General features: G+C 31.2%; 3 protein-coding genes and 1 non-coding gene across 4 annotated transcripts; 2 read left to right on the top strand and 2 right to left on the bottom strand.

Moving 5' to 3' along the window:
* Nucleotides 1–1,198: 1,198 nt before the first annotated feature.
* Nucleotides 1,199–1,893, bottom strand: LOC101206799 (protein RALF-like 19). The gene has a single exon (XM_004148621.3). The coding sequence runs from the start codon at nucleotides 1,740–1,742 to the stop codon at nucleotides 1,404–1,406; it is 339 nt and encodes a 112-aa protein (XP_004148669.1). The 5' UTR covers nucleotides 1,743–1,893; the 3' UTR covers nucleotides 1,199–1,403.
* Nucleotides 1,894–4,773: 2,880 nt separating this feature from the next.
* LOC101221089 (autophagy-related protein 13b) lies at nucleotides 4,774–12,651 on the top strand. The gene is made up of 4 exons (XM_004148595.3): nucleotides 4,774–4,990; nucleotides 5,164–6,642; nucleotides 6,720–6,892; nucleotides 11,931–12,651. The coding sequence occupies exons 2-4, from the start codon at nucleotides 5,263–5,265 to the stop codon at nucleotides 12,310–12,312; spliced, it is 1,935 nt and encodes a 644-aa protein (XP_004148643.1). The 5' UTR covers nucleotides 4,774–4,990; nucleotides 5,164–5,262; the 3' UTR covers nucleotides 12,313–12,651.
* An 807-nt stretch (nucleotides 12,652–13,458) lies between these two features.
* On the bottom strand, nucleotides 13,459–13,532 carry TRNAN-GUU. Its single transcript has one exon. It is a non-coding gene; the product is annotated as a tRNA-Asn (tRNA).
* Nucleotides 13,533–19,715: 6,183 nt separating this feature from the next.
* On the top strand, nucleotides 19,716–21,224 carry LOC101207036 (protein NODULATION SIGNALING PATHWAY 2). Its single transcript, XM_004148622.1, has one exon. It carries the CDS (start codon nucleotides 19,716–19,718, stop codon nucleotides 21,222–21,224), a length of 1,509 nt encoding a protein of 502 aa, XP_004148670.1.
* Nucleotides 21,225–22,319: the final 1,095 nt, after the last annotated feature.

Here is a 22,319-nt window from a genome sequence, read left to right as displayed (position 1 = left end):
CTTTTTTAACATAACACTTGTTTTTTTTGTTTAATTTCTTTTATTATACTTAATAAAGATTTGAATTTCTATCCAAAAGTGAGAGATAAATAGACCCATCTAAATAAAATTTTAAATTAAAGAAGATCATGGTTTAAGTATATACAATCTATGTTTTTTAATTAACGACATTATATTTTTACTATATATACAGCTCATCAAGTACTCCACAATCTAAAATTTAAAATTAAAAATCAACATAAGAAAATCTTGTCACCATTGAAGGGAGTCATGATATCTTAGGGAATTATAACAATGTAACATGTCTTCTTGCAATGGGAAGTTGGGAAAACTTGTTAAAAAGCCTTTTTATGAAAAGAAAAAAAAAGTGATTCAAAAGAAACAATAAAAAAAATGATATAGGATCTTTGAAGCTTGGATTTGATATTATCATATTAGAGTGTGAGATACATCAACGTAGACAGATGAAAATGGGCATTATGCTCAAACTAAAGCAATGTTATCTATTTGGGATCTTTTTGGGTAATGAAAATGAAAGCTTATTGGTTTTTATAATTTTTAAAATCAAATTTTGTACTTTTTGCAATAAAGGAGAAGATACTTGAAAACAATAATAAAATCATGTGAATCTATTTAGATGTAATTGTTGGAAAACTCTAGATCGTACCATTATAAATAAGAATTTGTTGTACACTTTGTTATTAGATATTATATACGTGTTAAAGTGAAAAGGGTGTATTAAATTGTAAGTGGCGATATTTGTATTGGAGTGTGGTAATGTTTTTGTCATATGAGATGTTGAAAAATTGGATTTGAACATATCATCCCATATTTTATTCACTTTCATTTATCATTATTTGTATTAAATATTAAATCAAACCAAAACTTTAAATAAGTGAAATGAATGATATTTTTAATATAACATCTAACATTAAATTACAAAGCTTAATACTTACTCATTTACCTCATCATTGTCTTCGGAAATTATTGGAATCATTGAACCATTGTTAGATTGTTTGGACTAGTTATAGGAGCATGGTGGATCATAAACATTACAAGAAATTCACTTTTTTTTCGAATGAAAATTTCACTTTTAAACCGGAAGTTTCCTACACGATATTTTGACCACTAGAAGAAGATGCTATTCCTCTTTTGAGGTTGAGATATAATGGTTTGATAGGTGTCACGTTGAAAAAAGTTGAGTGAATGAAAATTATATTTTAACCATTTTATAGAGGTCATTATATGATCGATCCTTACATTCCGAATGGACGGAAAACTTTAAAATAATATAAAACAAAATTAAAATTTCACAAAAAATAAAATAGGGAGAAAACATTCAAACCGATCCCACAATAAATCAAAAAACAATCTCAATACAGATTATTTTTTAAAAAAACAATTTAATCGGTGAAACGAGCGCAGCCGGTGATGGCAATGCAGCCACGACGATAAGGGTTGGCCTTCTTACGCTTCTTACAGTCATAGTAAGATCTACCACGATGGCGGCAGGGGATATTATTCTTCCTAAGTGCATCATAGCCCAAATACTTATTTTTTGGATATTTATAAGCAAATCCATATTGAAAAAGTAACCTTCGGCTGTCTTCATTGCTGTTCGTAAAGTCATAATCGGGGACATCAGCGTAGGAGCGAGTCCAGTCGTCGGATAAGGCAAGGCAAAGTGGAGCGGCGACGACTGCAATGAGGAGGAGAAATAGGCAGAGCTTCGTTGATCTCATTTTGGAGCTAGTGGTGTGGTATGATGAGATGTTGAAGGGAATAAATGGGGAGGTGGGGGGTTTAATTTGTTGTGGTGTTTGTTATTTGTTTTGCTCTGCCTTTTTTTTCCTGATGAAGATGAGAAGGATGGGGAGATTTATAAATGGAGAAGGAATGAAGGGTTTGTGAAGATTAAGCTATTGAAGTATTTAAGTGGTTGGGGTTGGCCATGTTTGTAGCCTAACTGATATTACTATTTTTGTGTCTTATAACCTAATTGTTAGATTTTGACTTTTCTTAATTCCTAAGTTTAGATTTATTTATTTAAGTTTAATCTCATGCATGGGCACCTACGTGGCTTGCTCACCAATTCAATGGTTGAAATAAGGTTACTATGAAAAGAAAAACAAAGAGTATTTGATTTATGACATTTTTCTACTACTTTTATATACACATAAGAGAATGTGTGGTAGAAATAAAATCAATGTTTATTTAAGTGGTAAGAAAGTACTGTGAATACATGTGATTTGTTGTATATAAAGGATTGAAATCAAGTAAAGGATGACATGTTTGTTAATTAGGTCATTTAATAACGGTTCATATATGAAAGATTTTATTTTTTTCAACGTGTAACTTCATTTAATTTTTATAAAGTTGTAATACGATTATTTATATTAATTATTATCGTAGAGTTGAATGGTAGAACTGGGGAGAGACTTCCACTTACAAAAAAGGTATATGAGCCAATGTTCGGATGAGAAATATTTGAACATATCTTGAAAATATAATTAGACCATAGTTTTGGTAGTAACGTCCAAATAACCCTGACTGTCCCTTAAATTTTAGTTTTTACCACTTAGATTTACAGTAATACAAGTAATATGATTTTTTTTTTCAAAATTTGCTTGCTACTTATAGAATTTTTTAAAATTATATTGTATGCTTCGATAAATATTTAATAAATTAACAAAAACGTTAAGTAATAATCAATTGCGATAATTAATTTGAACTCTTCAAACATATCTTAAAATAATATTATTAAATATGAGCTTGTCCCCAAGATATTTAAGTATATATTTTAATTTTAATATTTGAAAAATCGATAAAATAAGATATAATAAAATAAATTAAAATATTTATAAAAGAGAATAATTTTGAATTTCAAAATTTTTGAAATGATAAGTTATATTATTTATTATTTTGATCTTTTATATTATTTATAAATTTTGTTCTAAAAATAATTATTAAAGATGATGTGATTGATAATTTATAAATGAGGTGTCAATTTTTGTGAGAAAAATATCCCATCAACTCTAACTCCGTGAATTTTGAAGTTGATTGAGGGATTTAATTGGAAATGATGTTAATCACATCCTTAGGGTTCTTATTCCACTTAAGATTAACTTTACCAATAATGAAAAGAAAAGTAATGAATTTTCATTCATTATAATTTTTTTTAAATTAATCAATTCCCATTAAATTGAAACAAAAACTTAAATGCTATCATTTTAAATTAACGTATTAAATTTTTAACACTTTTAAATGAAAATTAGACTCAAATTTTAGAATAATTTTCCTTTTCTTTTTAATTTTCAACATAGAAATAGATTAAAAATAATTTGAACTACGAAAAATTCAGTGTTATGTGCGAGAGTTTATTACCATCATCTTGTAAATTGATGATAGAAGCCAAAATATTAATCATGAATAAAAATGATTAATTTTCACAAATATAACAAACCTTCTATACATTTACAAGAGGTCTAACCAAATAAAAAAGCTACAGTCATTTTTTAAAAAGTATTTTAGGTGTACTATGCCGCTTTCTTCTTCTTTCGATTTATTCTCTTCCTTTCTATCTTCTATCTTGAAAAAAAACCGCAATCCTGTATCCAAATTTAAACGATCATGTATAATTTCTTACACGATCATGTATCATAAATTACGTACATGTGGTCAATCGAATATTTTTTGTATTTTTAATGATGGGCGCATTGAAAGGAGGATTTGATACCAAATATGTACCATAATTTGTGAATAAAAGTAGGATCCTTAAAAGCTAAAACAAAAATATTTCATGGGCCTAAATGGGCTACCTTATAAGGGCCAGGCCCATTTAGATGGACTTCAGATGGGGTGGTGATATATGGACTAAATGACGTCAGCGCGTCTCTTTATAATTAGATTGAAATATTCGAATTTTCTTTCCCCCAAAAGAAAAAAAGAAAAAGAAAGAAAGTAGTGTTGAATTTTAGTGATGAAGGCATTTGAATTAATTCCATCTTTTTCGTTACTCACTTATTTTCTTACATTTATAAGGTATCTTACTTTAGTATAAATCATACTCAATAATATTTATGCCCATGAACATTCTCAAATATATATTCATTGTATCAATATGTATTATATAAGATTACTAAACGATAACTACACATTATTTTTTAAAACATATGACATGTAATCACGATAGTTTATATTTAGTGGATAACTATATTAATTTCAAATTTATGCTTTCGAATTTTGTATAAAATTATCATAATTTTTTTTTAAAAATTTTAATCTCTAAATTCCTAACCAACACTTTCCTGTTTGGTAAGAATTGTTTGTTTGTTTTTTTAAAATGGAATCAAATGGTAATTGTTAAAAATCCCTAATAAATAACCTAATTTGGTTTGGTTAAAGGGAAAGAAATTAAGATTTTTAATTTATACAATCATTAATTAGAATCTTATTGCTTTAATAACAATTAGTACATTATTAAAGGACAAAATGAGAGATTAGTTTAAGGGTGAATTATCAAAATAATAAGTGGTGTTCTTTAAGTATAGTTATACAATTTGGTGATAAAAGATTCTAATAATAGACTTGGTAAACAAGATGGACATTTTTTTTTTTGTTTGAAGGTATATAACACAATAACTTTTCAAAATTTAATTTAATTTATTTTTTTTGTTTTTGTTCCCATGAGAAGTAGATTAAGGAAGAGTTTTTGATTTTAGACGTCATTAAAGGAAGAAGACTTGAAGATTAAGAGAAGTGATGAAATATTTATAGATGAAATCTATGATATTGTGAAGGGGAAAAAGGGTGTGGGGATTTGGCAATGGCATTCAAAACCAGATAGCCCCAACACGTTCCTTCCTCAATACTGCACTCCTTAACACTGGTGGATCCACGCTTCGAAGTTCGACCCTTCCCTCTCTCTCCAATTGCTTTCTTTCACCTTTCAACTTTGAATTTCCACCTTCTGATCATCATCAATCACAGCGTATTACCTTAATTCAACTTTTTTTTTTTTTTTTTAGTTTTTTGTTTTGTGTTGATTTTCCTTCATGGGCGATTCCAATTTCATCACTTTTTCCTTCTTTCTCATTTGTTCTCAAACGGGGTTTCTTTACTAATTTGATTCTCCCCATGTCCATGATCTTTCTTCCGTTGCAGTGAATTGCAGTCTAGTGGGTCTCCGAACGCTTCAATTTGGGGTTTTCCGGTAAAGGGTCTGTTTCAATTTTACTCATTTTTGTTGTCGTTGTTGTCCGTATGGCTTCTTCTCATAATACTCATTCCGAGACTGCAAAAGTTGAGCAAATTTTAACTGAATTCTTTCCTAAAACGCTACAAATTATACTGGAATCGAGGGCCCCTTGTATTTCATCGCGTAATTTTAGTGGCGAACAAGTTTTGTCTTCTCCATCTTCTTCCTCCTCGTCTTCCTCGAGTATGAGGCCGAGGGATAAATGGTTTAATTTGGCTCTTCGTGAATGCTCTGCAACGTTAGAGAATATTGATCTCTGGCGTCCGAATTATCATGAACCTATGGTTGTTGATGTTATTTTGGTGCAGAGGCAATTTGGTTTAGATTCTGTTAGTGCTTCTCCTAGGAAAGATCTTGTTAGGAATTTGTCTCTGAAAGAGAAATATCCACTCTCTTTCAATTCTGATAAGGATGAGTTTGGAAGTCAGACCAAGAGTGAGAAAGTTGTAGAGCGATGGATGGTGCATTATGAGAGTAGGAAAAACCGGGATAGTAATTCGGGTAGCAGAAGGTCCAGTAATAGTACTGCTCACACCTACAAGAAAACCATTTTACTCTTAAGGTCTTTATATGCCTTTGTGAGACTTTTACCTGCCTATAAGGTTTTTCAAGATATCAGTTCATCTGGTCAGATTCACCCTTTTACTCTTGCTCATCGTGTGTCTTCCTTTGCTGAGCCTTTCACCCGGAGGGAAGAGGCCGAAATGCAGCGATTTGTGTTCACTCCTGTCGACACTTCTTGTGGTCGACTATGCCTCTCAGTGTTATACCGTTCATCCCTCTCTGACATAAACTCTGAACCATCAACTCCTATGTCTCCTCAAGTTATTCCTGAATATGTTGGGAGTCCATTGGCAGATCCATTGAAAAGGTTTCCTACCCTCCCTGTAACGATAGCACCATCTCATGGATCTCCATCGTCGTTGCCATTCTCAAGACGTCATAGTTGGAGTTATGACCGTTTTAGACCTTCCCCTCCTTCAGTCTCCTTTTCACCTTCACCAACACATTCAGAGTCTCATGCTTTAATTTCAAATCCAGCCTTTCCCCGTTTACCTCCTTCAAGCTTACCTTCACAACTGCCTGAAATGGTTACGGGACATAAAGATAATATGAACTACGATGAATATTACCCTTCTCCTGTCTTTTCTCAATCACCCTCACTGTCACCACCAATTCGCATTCGTGTAAAGCGCCTGCCAAATGGTCTATTGCAGTCTGAAAGTGCTCCTCCAAGTGCACCTATTGCAAAGCTTCCTCATTCCCCTGCATTATCAAGCAAACCGAATTTGCCACCATCCCCTCCCCTTAAAGCTTCTGGAGCAATTATTTCTAGGATTAATAGAGATGTTGGTCCATTGCCGGCTGGCTCTGCAATTGGAAAGGTATATTTCTGCTTATTGTTATTTCCCACCTCAAATGTGTTATGTTCAATATCTTGATTCTTTTTTGTCTTCTTTAGTCATCTTCTCTTGGACGAGATGAAAGCCAAAGAATTTCAGGCTGGAGGGTATCATCCAATAACTCACCAATTTCAAGAAGCTCTAGTAGATCTTTTCCAGATGACTTAGATGATCCAGAGTTTCCATGCCCCTTTGATGTGGATGAGGATGAGATGACAGATAGAGGTAGCAGGTAATGACTGCTTACATTCTTCTCTTTTCGTGACAATAATAATTAAATTTGCAGAATTTATTTTCCTGCTTATGTTTGAGATCATTATTTGTTGAAGGTAGAGATTTAAATGGCAACATAACAAAAAATCTTGCTGCAACTTTTCTACTTTAAACACTAGTTACTTTAGTTTAGTAGATTAAGTTACTCTTGATTATTTCACATACACTCTAAAGGCCCCTTTCTAGTTAGGACAGAAAACAAGAGATTTGCAAGGCTGCTTTACAATTCTCCTTGGGATGGGGGGTGGGTTAGGCTCTTCGAATCTGAGGAATTTTATGGACTTTCTTTTGAATAAAATACTTATCAATCTAGGAGGACAAAAGCACCAATTAGACGGTCCAAAACCACTTTCGGGGAAGAAAACCTAAAAAATTCATCCATGCACATCAAAAGTCTACTTGTAATTGTTGTTATTATTTTTATTCTTTTTTATGAGAAACTATTCTACTTGTTATTGTTTATACCATTTCATTATGAGGTACATCGAATCATCGAAGTCCGTCTAGTTTTCAAGAACCCATACAAATCAGTCTAAAATTAAAATTTCCCTGAGTCAATGTTAACATATGCTCAAAAGCTGAAAACCTGAGTGAAGACAAGACGCATGAGCAACATTGACAATTCTAGTGATTTGGGTGGCTATCAATTGGTTCAAACCAACTAGCCTTGGATGAAGAGCTTTATAAGTTTCTAACAAAAACTTATTTTCTCACTTCAAACTTTCCCCATGATGAGTTACCTTAAGGAATCCATTTAAGCGATGCTGGTAATGAAGGTAACTTTGGAAGGTAAAACAAAAATGGGGGAAGAATATGGTTTTAAAGCTCTTCATGGGAGAAATATGGAAGATCGTTATTTTTCAATTTTCAAGATGGTCAATAAGTTGTGCGTGCTCAGGCACACACTTATCAGGGATAGAGAAAACCCCCTTCGAAAAATTACTTGACTTTTGGCTTCCCGTCGTTGCTAATCATGACGAGGCTGTGGTATAGAATTGTTGGCAGCCAGGTAGCCTTCTCAAAGGGTGACCGCTGGTTTTTTCTTTTTTTTTCTCTTCTTCTTCTTCTTCTTCCTTTCCACAGTTAGCTGAAAATAGTCCATTGGTACCAGGTCATTGTTATTTGGAAAGGATCTGAAATTGAGAAAAGGACTATTAGGGGGGTGTTTGGCACTCAAGTTGAGTTGAGTTGGGTGGGTAAAATAACCCACCCACCCACAGTTTGGAAGTACCAATAATTCAAGAGGTTTATTACCTCATTGTTTGCGTTAACTCACAATTCTCACCTTATGAACTCACATTTCTTATTTCGTTATTCGTGTCAACTCTTCCAATTACTCACTCCAATAATAATTACCAACTCAACTCAACTCTCCCGAAAAAACTCAAACCAAACACCACCTTAGAGATGTGTAGTATAGGAAGAAAATGAAGAATATCTTGGTAATGATGAATTTGATGAAAATTAAGATTAAAATGACGATTTAGAAAAGCTTAGAAATTAGTTGTAATGAGCAATTGTTATGGAAAGATATCCGTGCTTATTGCATGTTCCAGAGGGAAAACAAGCATGATAATAGAAATGAATCAAAATATATGAAGCAAAACTTACTGCCAGTTAATATAGTGAGTGCAAAGCAGATGAGGATAAGAATGAGACAAATTGGGATGGGTATGGACATTGGAGCTAGAACTTACTGGTGAGGTGCTGAGGATTGATGTTGTACAGATAAAATTGAGGTGAGGGAAGCACGTCAGAAGGCTGGAGTTCGATAATGATAGGTAGGAGAATGCTTGAGAAATTGACAAAAGTATATCAGAAACCCATTGTGGTTGTTGAAGAACACATAAATATGGGGCTTTGTGCTTGGTGAATGAATGGTGCATCTTGATGTAATTTTTTCTGCTTTTATTTTTTTTAAAATAAAAGACAACCTATCACGTTTGAGTTTCTTTTTCTAGTTATTTTTAGTTTATGATTATCTTTAATTTGTGGGTCTTATTGGTTAGGTAGCTCGTAGCTGGTTTGCTTAGTGCTCTTACATTCTTTTTAATCAGAAGGATCAAATCTCTTGTATTAGTAAGTTCTTTTCTAATACCGAATTGGTCTGTAACCTTGATGGTTCATTTGGTTGGTTGGCTTTATTTGCCACTCCTGGTTCGAATCTCGTAATCGGTATTCAGTTTGAATTTGTCAGTAAGTTCTTTTCTACAATACTAAACAACTTTTGGTTAATAGTTATTGGAGATTTCTTTCCCTAATTCTAGGTTCTTTCACGAACATACTAGCCTAATCCATTGCCATTCCATCGTGGTTGGATGGTATTAGACAAAACATAGGCAGGATCTCAAGGTTTTTGACAATGGAGATTTTGATTCTAGGAATAGTGGGAATGAGCACTGTAACATTGGAGCATTTTAGGCTTTTAATGGAAATTCAAATATAAGTATGGTGGGGGAGGGAAATTTTTTTATTTAGCCAATGCATGCTTTAAAATTCGAAGGGAGGATGGACTAAAACAAGTAAGGATGTGGTTGGACTTCAAAATGTGCTGCAACAATAGTGCGAAAGCTGTAAGGTAGAAGGGGAAGGCATATGCATTGGTTCAAAACAGTTCTGTAAAGGGTTGGAAGCTGGGGTTTATTTCAAAGTTCCTTTTGAAGTGCTCCAGTAGACGAGGTAGTTGGTTAATTGAGAGGCGGTAATGGAGTTTTTGCTTTAAATGGCTTACGAAATTTGAGAAGCAGACGTCTGAGGTTCTTTTGCTTCTTTACCACCAGGAAAAAATGACAAAGGAATCACTCTTGGTCATGAGATTGTCTAGATCTCTGAGAAATGAAGCTATAAAATTTTTGCTTGTATAAACAGAACTTGGATGGAGGAGATCGACGGATACTAAAGACGAGGAGATGCTGACTGACTGGTTTTTTAAAAGAGAAAAGGGACAGAAATTTTTTTGTACCTTAACTATAGGGGAGGAGAGGATTGATGATTGAGTTTCGTACTCATATTGAAAATGGTGAGGTTTCTAGAGTGTGTCTAAATTGATAATATAACAGGATGAGCTATCAAGGATAAGGCATGATCTACTGTTTGTTATCCAAGAAACAATATTCTTTCAAAGGATTCCTGTTATAGAGAATTGGTTTCATTGCATATGTACGGAACACTATCAAACTTCTGTTGAATGGATACTGAAAAGCTGTCTTATATATATGAATCTTCAAATTAGTTGGAACCTAACCCTTAACCTAAACCCTTAATTGCAGAACTTTCATAATGAAAATTTGATGGACTGCTAAGCTGTCATGGTTTATACCATTTACCTATCTCAAAGTTGTTCATAATTTGAGAAGCTGATGTAGGAAGGTTATTCAATTTAGGTTCCTTTGGTCATGATCTGTTAAATTATCAACCAACCTAAAAGATTAAGTTCATGGGTTAAAAACTTACAATTATTGCTATCAATACTTTTAGCACACCCTGACATGCGGGTTTGAAAATTTGTAGGTCTAACAAGTAAAAATCAATATTAATCAAGGAGCAAATGAAATTATAGGAATTTTACATAAGACCCTTATTCTGGTATCAGGTTGAATCACCAATCAAAACAAAAATTTAATTTGGCCCATTAAAGTATTTTAACTATTTTAAAACTCTTGTTCTTTAATTTCTTGGGAAGAGGCTCTCTCAATCCTTTGCCCTTAGGTTGTTCTTTTTTGCTTTTGTACTAATATATTATTATGTTTCTTATTAAAGAAAAAAAATTGAGTACAATGAGAGTGGGAGATTTAATAAGGAGCTACTAGAGAATTGACCCGATGCCTCTACTGATTTAAGAAAGAAATCAAAATCCCTAAAAACTCTGTTCATCTATTTGCTGTAATAATCCATCTATATCCAAGATCCGTTGGACCATGTTCAATTAAGCCTTAAAGAGTGAGAGCTCTCATGAGAACATCTCTTGCCACTCCAAGAACCCTCCTAGGAAGAAGGTAGGCGTAGGAACAATTGGAGCAACACACTATGTTGAAAAGAATAAGAAACAGTCGGTAATCTTAAAGACTTGAAACTGGATATCACACTGACGAACGACTATTCATATAGTTAGCTTGGATTTTTAACTTTTATATATTTTTTAGTTACAATGGAATTGATGTATTCATTTCATGTGGTGATTGTTAGCATCTATATTCTGCTTCTAAGTGGATAATAAATTAGGGATGTATCTTTTATTGGTTTATATTACACCAATTCAAATCTCAACCGCAGATCCACCATGCTTCTCTGGTTGAATTACTGTTATTAAAGTCTTCTGCAGCCGCATAACATCTTCCAAACTAGTCAAACTCTGGAAAAATACATTCCTTCAACGATAATGAGAATCGTTACTTACTATATTAAACTTCTCCTGTTCCCTGTTTGATCTTGTTCAAAGCCAGTTCTCCAATCCCCTATTGAATCAGGGAAAGTTGGTTTATGAATCAAGTACAGTAGCCATTTTCTGCCCCACCAACAGATTAACTTTTCTTTTACAGCCTTCTCGCCATTAGAGAATTAGATGCTTCCCTGAGGAATTAATTTTTTAAAACCATGATTTTGGAACTTGAGGAAGTGAAGTGAACATGGCTGTTAAATGTGTAGCAGCGGAGCATAATTTTCCTTTTAGAAAATACTTAGACTTTCATCGAGAAATGTCCGTAAGAGGGGGGGTCCAAATCAAAGGAAAAGCTCTAGTTAAGAGAAATAAGACTAAGCAAACGATTACAAAAGTGCTTACACGCATAGGTCCGTGAAACCAAAAGGAATGTAATAAAGGACCACACATCGCCACAACAACTCTCGAGTAATAGTAGCAGGACATAATTTCCTTCGTTTACTTTCCCTAAACTGATATTTCCTTCATGTTTTTATCTTGTGACGTATCTATCATATACCCAAATTGTTATATGTTATATGAATTGTCTTATTAAACCTTTATTTTAAATCTCTCCTAGGCCTGAATCCTTCGACCAAAAAGGAAATCTTTGCGACATGCTGGAACCCGGGGGATTTTTTCCGATCCGTAAATCTCAAGATGCTGCTGTTGGTGCTCTAGTACGTATGCTTCAAAAAGCTCCACCACTTCGCCAAGACTTCACCAACTCCACTGCAGATCTTGGACAACCCCCTACACCTGATTCTCCAAGCAGAAATATCCAACGGGGAAATCAAATATCCGAGTCATTGGCTTTAAAGAGTCGCTATGCTCCCTCCTCTAGTATCGCAGCCTCTGGTCTTTTTGTGCCTAAAACTACAGCTGATGCACTGGAAGAACTACAAAGCTATAGAGAGATGAAAAATTTGTTGATAAGGCAAGCTGGGAAAACTCACACATGAATCAAAATATGGTCTGAAGTAGGAGAAACCTTATTATAATCTCATGAAGTCAGTAGTACCATAATATGTGAATATCTTAAGTCCTATGAATACATGTACAGTAATTTCCTTTTCCAAGTTGCAGGTTCTGGAGCTTGAAACTACATTGGTTGGCTTCTATTTTTCTTCTTGTACATAATTTTATATAATTGGGGTGATCGAGCAGTTATGACCATATGACCCACCTCAGGGCACTTACACCTATAACCTCTGTATATAATATAAATGCAAACTTGCTAAATCTTTGAACTCTTTATTATCTTCTCATTGAAGCTAATTTGATCAGTTTATTTTAATAGAGATTAGATCTGTCTGTAGTGGTTTATGTAAGTACAGTTTAATGTCTTTACTTTATGAACTTAAAAGCCATATAAAAATATTGATCAAACTTTAAGTTTAGTTCCTACATTTTGATAGTATTTTAACGTTTTTTAGTTCTTGAATTGTATGGAGTGTAAACAGAGTTAATTATGAACAAGTGTAAATAAGATTATTGTATGAATAAGTGTAAATAAGATTATTGCAAATAGAGTTGAACTTTCAATGAATAATAAATAGAGTTCAACTGTCAATTAAAGTTATTAAGTTGTAATTAACTTGAATTAGTTTAAAAGATTATTGCCAAAATAATGAATAAGAAAAGGCAGCAGCCACATGCCCATACTTCTTTACCTTCATTATTATTATTTTTTAAAACTAAATCTCATTCATAATGGGAAATTAAATTTAAATTAATAAAAAAGCTGACTCCATGCCAAAGTACTACAATTATGAAGATTTGTTTTAGTAGATATATCCTCAGCACTGGACATTGATTATTTCTAATAAATTGATTTTCTTATTCAGTTGCATGTGAAACAAATTCTCCAAAATTTGGCGTTGTAGAGCCTAATACTAATAGAGCAGAAAGGATGAGACAAATCACTTTACTTAAAACACATTTATAAAGCAGCCTACCCCAGAGTCTATTTAACCCTAAGTATATAGAGAGAAAACTTTACCATGTATTTTACGAAATCTTCCAATGAAGAATGACTGAAAAAGAAAAAGGATCAAAGTAGAAATAGACCGTGACTAAATAGGGTAGAAATATGAGATGAACAAAAACGCTAGAAGGAGGGCTTGAACCTCCGACCTTGTGGTTAACAGCCACACGCTCTAACCAACTGAGCTATTCCAGCACATTTATTAAATAAATATCCATTTATTTATTTAATATTATCAGTTAGGAATTCAGAAGAAAATTATTGTATTTTAAAGTTATGATTGAATTAACTCTTTAAATATTATTATTGTATTTTGAAGTTATGATTGAATTAACACTTTAAATATTATTATTGTATTTTTCATGTCATTTGGGTTAAACCTTGTAATTTATTTATTTTTAATCTAAGGGTTCTAATTTTTTCTTTTCCTTTTTCTTTTTTGGGTAATGATTTCAATTAGTAAATGGAAGTTAATAAATATTGAAAGCAAGTATGCTTCCACTATCAGATGACCTCTTTTTTCTAAGATGTTTTTAATATTTGAAGTAAATTTGAGAATAGAAAGAATAAAGATAACTAAAATAAATATTAATTTAATAGAAAAAATATATAAAATGGCAACATCAGTAGGGAAAAAGCCTAAATTTGGTTTTTAATTAAGTTCCCTTTCTTCGATTGGTTAAATTAAAAAATAATAATAGATTAATATTAAAAAATTGGAAAGGCTTATGTAATGTATAGAATAAATAAAATAATGGCATATACTTGGAATTAGAATATGATTCGTTTATTTTAATTATTACATCATGAGATGGAGACAACAGCACATAAGCACCAATACATTTGGAAACCCTTTTCTTTAAGCCTAACGAAGACATACAATGAGACAAATATATTCATTTTTCATTTCATCTTTTTTTTTTTTTTTTTTTGAAAAATTGATGGAAGGTTGGAAACCAATTGGACTCATATTTTAACTTAAAAAACGAGACTAATATACTCGAGTTGCACCTATTAACAATAGTCTAGTTCAAGATTTAAATACTTTTAAAAATGTCAAGTGGCAAATTGTGGTTCGTTCGAGTATTTTTCTAATAAAAGAAAAGAGAAAAAAATTCTACGCGTTTATAAAATCTCCTTGTAGCTGACTATATTATTAAGTTTACAATCATACAACTTAATTAATTGATCATCGTTGTACTATCATTTACTTCATTATTATTATTATTTTCAAGGGAACAAAATAAGAGAACAACGATGCAAATACAAAAAGGTTTGGTTTAAATTATTGGATATGCATAGTTACAATAGTGTATTTTTTGGATTGTACTTCCTAATATCTATCTAGAAGTCAATGTACTAGAATCTAGATATATATGATCTACAACGAGCAAATATACAAAAGAAAAAAAAAGATTGAAACTCAATTTAAAGAACAAAGAGTAGTTGCTGAATTAGCAAAAGCAAATCACTATTACTATTAACAAGAACCCTAATATTTTTAGTTAGACTTAAAAGCTAACAGTTATAAAGAAAATTTACCTTGAAAGAATATAATTTAGTTAGGATCATTATGGGGGCATGGTTAATGAATAATGGAATGCTAAACTTTAGAAAATTTCAGAAAAAACTGAAAATCATAAGAAAGAAATATTATATATAAAGAATGAGAGTCATAAAGGGATGATTGTTTTGGATGCATTATTGGAGTTAACATCAATATATATGATTAATTATGAAGTATAATTAAAAAAAAGAGTGGGTTATATTAATTTAATTATGAAGATTAATATTTAACAATAAAGTTGTGATGTAGTTGTGTTGGTTGGTGGTATACTTGCCTTTAATTTTCTCACCAACCTATATAGTTGTTAATTAATCAAGTCAGTACATTCCAATTATATTCTCTATTTCTTTATCCAACTCTATTACACTCTCTAATTACAAAAATTATAGGAATAAAACTTAGGGTTTTGACTTTTTTTTTTCTTATTAGATATTTATGTTTATTATAGATGGAATTAATATAAAGTGTTATCTTAATGTATACACCACCACAAATTAAATTTACTTTCTAACACACAATTGTTCAAAAATTAAAAATAATGTTGGGATTAATATGCTTTTTGATCTTACTCTCAACTTCTGTTTTAGGTTAAATACAAGTTTAATTTATAAATATTCCTTAATTTTGAAAAGGTGAAGAGAAAAAATGGTTGAAGTTTGTGTTGGGGCGTAAAGTCGGAAGATGAAATTACTTAATAGATGTAAAATGTAACGTCCCAGGCACATGATTTAGATAAGGATCTTCACAATATTTTCATGCATCCCTTGCAACCTGACAACACCATCCTTACTATTCTTAAAGGCTTATTAGAATGAAAGTTCTCCCCAAACTCACATGCATCCTAGAAAATTTTTTGGGAGGCCACCCAATATAGAATTGCTCCAAGTTAAGCATGCTTAGCTTTGGAGGTCCTATGGTTAAGCCACAAAAAATGAAGGTACACCTTGTTGGTATAGATATTAACTTTTAATTATTTCTTAACATGACTTTCATGTCTTCAAGATTCCTCTCATTTAGATGTGATATCGGTTCATTCATGTCTCCTTCCTGATCGCGAAGTAGAGAAAAAATATAGCTACGTACTCGATGTGAAAAGTAGGAAGATAAAGAAGTTTCTTAATAAATATATATGAAAAAGTAGAAAAAGATTGAAAAATGACGCTACTCAATATAAACGACAAACTTGAGTAGTGTCTCTTTACTATTGAAGTTGAGTTGTCTAAACCAACTCAAAAAGTGGGATGGGTCAAACAACCAAAGTGCCTAATGTAGTTTTGAACTTTATACAAAGTCTCGTTTTATATCTATTAAAACTTCACGAGCACATGGTGGTGTTTAATTTTGTGTCATAGGTTTTTTATTTTTTCAATTTTGTATATAATATATAGTTACTTGACTTATTTGATATATATACTTTTCTCTAAAATCATGCAGATGGTGAACAGGTAAAATTACACTTTTTCTTTAAATATAAGATTCAAATTTTATATCTAGTAGATGAATTATTAGTTAAAATTTTAATTAAGGAAAATTGAATCCGTTATAAATTATATACAAGATTGATTTTTAAAAGATTTATTAGACACGTAATAAATGGAGTGTTCACTTGTTTAGACCCATGGAAAAAAAACAATAATTTAACCTAATTTTTAATACATTGCTGCCTACGCATTCAGGTGTGAAGTACTTGTACGTGCGAAAAATAAACAATTATACCTAAGGTTTGAAATTAATTTCCTTAATCATGTATTAGGGACCCTTCATTTATATTAGTTTTATTTGCAGTTCACTTTATTCCATATATATATATATATACATATTCTGATTGAATATTACAGCAAATATACTTTCAATAATTGGTTGTTAAGAGTAAAATATACTTTAAATTATTATATATTGTTCCGTCTATTGTTATGTTTAATTTTGACGAATCCGCTTCAAAATTATCGATTGATTAAAAAACAATCTTTCTCACTGCTTTGTTCGAATAAAATAGACATACAAAGAAAGATATCCAAAATAATAATATGATTGATATTATGTCTTTTAATGTTGTGTTGTTTATTGAAGTGGTTTTAAATTACAATAAACTTTCTAAAAGAGTTTAGACGTGTACGTATTTTACATAGATTATGATTTAAAATATATGAATAGATGTTGCATGACATCTTTGTTTAAAAGACGGTAAGGTAAGGTCAAACATTGTGTATATCATGTTATTGTAATTAATAAACAACAAATTAAAGGGATATATTTGCTTAAAATTAGAGTATAGTTTTGGATGATAAATATAATTGTTATTAAAAGTGATGGATGGAGTGCTTATATATTAAAGATATGCATAAAGAGGGGATGAATTTGGAGTTGTTACAAAATGATGCAATTGATATGAAGTATGAAAGTATTGGCCAAACCAAAAAAGGAAACCAAATTGAAGGAATATCCTAAAGATCCCCCAAAGGTGTTTTCTCCTAAAACCCTATTTTATTATTAATAAAAAAAAAGGTTAAATCTTGAGGAAACAAACAGAAGTGATTTGTCCATTTCTATCTTGTTTGCAATGATAGAGAAAGATAATTCCCCTCTTTTGTTTCTTCTCAAGTCTTCACTTAGTAATTATATTTCTTTTTTAATTTTATTTTGTTTTTGGGCCCTTAGCTATTTTATTTTAAGAGCAAATGTTGATAAATCACCACACACATATATATGTATATGATAAAAGAGAGAGAGAGAGAGAATATACATATAGTTGTAGTATGCAACTATTAGAATATAATAAGCTATTTGTTTTGCTTTAATTTTATAGAAGGGATCAAGTTAAACTGTATTGAGTCATCATGTGAGAAACATATAAGAAAATAGCAAGTGATATACCACAAAGCTTAATTATAATTTCATGTCATTCTTTTCTTATCGTAATTCAAGCTAACGTATGTATATATATAAAACAAAATGAATGTCTAAATTATTGTTTTGCAAAGTATTTCTTTTTTCTTGTCCATAATTGGAATGACATTTGAACCATTTTAATGGCTTTCTTTGGATGTCCATACCTAAATTAACAATTGTGATATGTAGTTGCTGGACCAATCATGAAATTTAATATTAAGATTTAGTGTGAAGTCCAACTCAAAAAAAAAAAAAATTAGTTGATTTAACCCAAATTTATATAGTTGAGTGGAGGGGTTAAGTTCGTTAACCAACTAAGTTTAAACCCACAAAACTCAATAATATGAAGAGTACTATGTCGTAGCTTTTGAATATGGAATCATGTTTCTTAAAATTCAAGTTCTTTGGATATATAAAATATTCTTCTAAAACTTCGACTTTAACTTCAAAAATATCTAGCGCTATGCTTCCACATACATCAAACATACATATGTAATCGAGAGAGAATAAGAGAATTGAATATTAAAGATCAAACCATGTTCCATCAAACTAACACAATATCAACTCTACGAAACACATTGATGCGAAAACCTCGTTCGAACGTTAATAACTAACTATTTATTTGTTAAAATTTTGGCACAGCTTACCAAATGGATTTATAAAAAAATCATGGGTTAATTATTTTGTTAAAGAAAAATGTGGTGGAGAGCATATTCCTATTGTACTGAGTATAATTCATCCATAATTAAATGATGTTTTAAGTTTAGTTTAATAAACAAAGATGATAATGTCTGACTCTGCATTGTCTTCTCTTTTTAATAATGTTATTAAGATTAAGTTTAGTTTTTCTTTTTCCCTTCTTTTGTGAAGTATATTTAAAAATGCCAATTTGGCTTGCAATCAATTATTTGATCCAATAGGATACAAATGAACAACCTAACAACTATGACACAAATTATAGCTTTGTTATTATTGAAAGAAAAACAATATGTTGAAATTTGAAATATTAAAAAAAAAGTTCCCACATGACTCAATTCAATAAAATTTGTGTATAATGATATGTTAACTATTGTTCAACTAAGTTTACTCCTCAAATCTTCTACTCGACTAACAAATCCACACCTTTAATAACAATTTGATGGTTAAGAATAATGATTTCAAAGAATTTGTAAATGACTTAAAATTTAAGCCTCTCATTCTATAGTTATTTCGGGAACAAGTGGAAGATTTATATTTTATTATAACCATACAATCATTATTTATTCTAGTTTTGATAGTGTGCGTTTAGCTCGATTAACATTAAAAATGTGTTGACAATAGAGATAAACGGATATCAATATTGCTAATTTTGCCATGTTTGTCGAGAGGAGAACATGCTATTAAGTTATCTTGGATGAAGAAGTTAATTAGATTGTGGTTTAGTGGTTGTTTCATCAATTTGCATAAGATGACCATTTTGTTTATAGATGTGAGTATATATTGATAGAAGGTATAGGTTAATACACACTCAATATTTAAACAAACATCACACTAATGTTGATTAAACCTATCTAACCCAATTATTATTATTTATAATTTGCAATGATTCACAGTAGATTCCGCCATCCACAGGATTCAAATCAATATAAAATAAGAAGGTTGGAATCTATAGATACATTTTTATCAATAATTTAAACACTTGGGGCTCATAATTATATCTATTATTTCTTACTTAATATTTAATTAAAACTTAAACACAAAACTTTAGTTTGAGTGCTTATGTCATCTTCACCATTTGCTTCATCAAATCACACTAGCTCATATATATATATGTGTGTGTGTGTGTGCGTGTGTCACTCACAAATAGCAAAAGTTAAACAGCAATTTGTGTCTTAATTTTCCCCATCAATCTCATTCATAAAGTTCAAAACTTAATGAACACAATGGAATTTGAATCCATGGAGTTCTTCACCAATTACAATTACTTTTCATCACCCGAAACCTTTTTCCATACCCATGAAGGAAATTCTTGCTCTTCTCTCTCAGAAAATTCCTCTCAAAATTCCTTTCAAGAAGGAAGCTTCTTGGAATATGATGATCAAAATTTTCTTCAATTTGATCCAATCGATTACAATCCTGAAGATTTTCTCGCAATTACCTCTATAGATCCTCAAAACATTCAAGAATCGAGCAATCATTCAGGACATGTAGAAGAAGAAGATCATGAAGAAGAGCAAGAGAAGTCCAATAATATCATTTTCAAAGGAATTCAAGCAGAGTTAATGGAAGAAGAGAGCTTAACAGATCTATTACTAGCAGCAGCTGAAGCAATTGAAGCACAAAATCATGTCCTTGTTTCCAATTTGATTGAAAAGCTCAAGAATTTACTTTTATATGATATGGGCTCATCTTCATTCAATCAATTAGCTTGGTTTTTCACTCAAGGACTCCATTACAAGACTGTTGATTATAATATTCTAGCAGCTCATCATCAAATCCAGATTAAGAATTATAACTCCATGTCAGCTTTTCAAATGCTTCAACAGCTTTCTCCTTATATAAAGTTTGCTCATTTCACAGCCAATCAAGCAATTCTTGAAGCAGCAGAAGGGGAAAAAATGATTCATATTATAGATTTTGATATCATGGAAGGAATTCAATGGCCACCACTAATGGCAGATCTTGCTGCTAAGGAACATGTTTGTTCTTTGAGATTAACAGCCATTGTACAAGACAATGAAAATGAGAGGAAGATTATTGAGCAAACAGGGAGGAGATTAAGTGAATTTGCTAAATCAATCAACCTCCCTTTCATATTTGATCAAATGGGGATTGAAAAAGCAGACAGGTTTGAAGAAATTCAAGTGATGGGTGAGACAGTAATTGGCAATTGTAGTGGCATTTTTCACCATATTTTAAGCTATGAAAACTTATCAAAGTTCGAAATTTTTTTAGATGGGGTTTCTAAACTTTCACCTAAATGCGTAGTTTTAGTTGAAGAAGAGCTTTTCAATGTCACTAAACAGCTTGGACTTGGAGGGCCTCAACCAACAATGTCTTTTGTGGAGTTTTTCTTTGAAGCTTTTCACCATTTCTCTGCTCTTTCAGATTCACTTTTGAGATGCTTTTCTGGGGTTTATGAAAACGGATTCAAACAAGTGATGGATGAGTTTTTGGGGACAAGAATTTTGGACTCTGTTACTCAATTCCCTTGTGATAAAACTCATGTGTGGGGAAGTGGTTTTGATCATTTGCAAGGCTACAACAAAATCCCTTTTACTTCTTTCAATTGCTCTCAAGCTAAGTATTTGATTAGTCTTTTTAGAGGAGATTTTTGGGTGCAACATGAGAAATGCAACTTGAGTTTGTGTTGGAAATCAAGGCCTTTGTGTACAGCTACAATTTGGGTTCCAAGTGTGGAAAGTTGGACCAAAAATATCACGCAAATTTGAGGAGTTTTACAAAGAAAACAAGTATTTATCATTTGATTCTTTTGTTCAATATTGTTGTATATGTACATAACATATGAAAAGGTTTATTCTATTGTCAGCGATTAAGTTTAGAATTAAATCTCTTTTGATACCCCATTGCATGTTTGTTTCTTCACCATTTTTCGTTGTGGTTTTTCATATTTTTTATGTAAATATTTGAGTTCTTAATTTATAATATATTCCTTAAGACATAGACGATAAACGATAAAAACAGTATAAACGAATAGATAAAACTGGTTTTTATGTACATAATTTTCAAAAACTAAACCCAATAGAATTGGTTGGGAGTTTGGGAGTTGGCTAATAATCATTCTTCCCAACATAATATCAGTACAAGAAGAAACTATGATGAGTAAATTATGAACATTTAGACCAATTCAATATTGAATTAATCTTAATTAAGAGAAAAAGAAGAATAAATCAGAAACTAATAAGTAATAAAAACATGAGATTGTTCTTCTATCACTTCAGTTGCCGTCTAAAATAGAAGAATTTTCGATAATGAACAAACAAAATGGAACTTTTTTTCTTGGATAATGGACCACCATTAATAAATAAATAAATCAATCAAATTTATTTTCAAATTTAAGACAAAAAAAAAAAAAAAAAACATGATGTAAAATACATTGTTCTCTTGGAGCAAAATATTATGGACATTATACAAATTGACAAATTTAATCTTTGTTGTGTGTTGGCTCCTTTCTTCCTTGGGTTTCTTCGCTTACTGATGTCTATGTTTTGGCCTTTTGTTTTCTTCATTTTAATTTTATATGCTTATGAATCATAACAATGGCAGCTGCTCTCTTTCTTGACTTCACTTACTTCTAATTAAGTCAAAAGCTTTTCATTCTCATTTTAAAACTTCTATTTTATTTGGAGTTTAAACTTAGTTTTGTTATTATTGATTTTAACTTTTAACTTCTCTTCTTTTTTTTTTTTTAATGTCAATATCATAACATGCCAACACATAGTATGAAATCAATTCATTCTTAAGCTTTGCAAGTCTTATTCTTCTTCTTCTTCGCTTCATCATCTTTTTTTATGTCAATTTATATG

The sequence above is a fragment of the Cucumis sativus genome, chromosome 6, assembly GCF_000004075.3.
Source record: "Cucumis sativus cultivar 9930 chromosome 6, Cucumber_9930_V3, whole genome shotgun sequence".
Lineage (NCBI taxonomy): Eukaryota > Viridiplantae > Streptophyta > Magnoliopsida > Cucurbitales > Cucurbitaceae > Cucumis > Cucumis sativus.
This window is presented reverse-complemented; position numbering and strand designations above follow the sequence as displayed.

Bases quoted from the DNA above. Each gene is read 5' to 3' on its own strand.
- LOC101206799 (XM_004148621.3), bottom strand. From the start codon at position 1,742: ATGAGATCAACGAAGCTCTGCCTATTTCTCCTCCTCATTGCAGTCGTC.
- LOC101221089 (XM_004148595.3), top strand. From the start codon at position 5,263: ATGGCTTCTTCTCATAATACTCATTCCGAGACTGCAAAAGTTGAGCAA. The intron at 6,643-6,719 runs GTATATTTCTGC...TGTCTTCTTTAG, and splicing joins CTGGCTCTGCAATTGGAAAG to TCATCTTCTCTTGGACGAGA. The intron at 6,893-11,930 runs GTAATGACTGCT...AATCTCTCCTAG, and splicing joins ATGACAGATAGAGGTAGCAG to GCCTGAATCCTTCGACCAAA.
- LOC101207036 (XM_004148622.1), top strand. From the start codon at position 19,716: ATGGAATTTGAATCCATGGAGTTCTTCACCAATTACAATTACTTTTCA.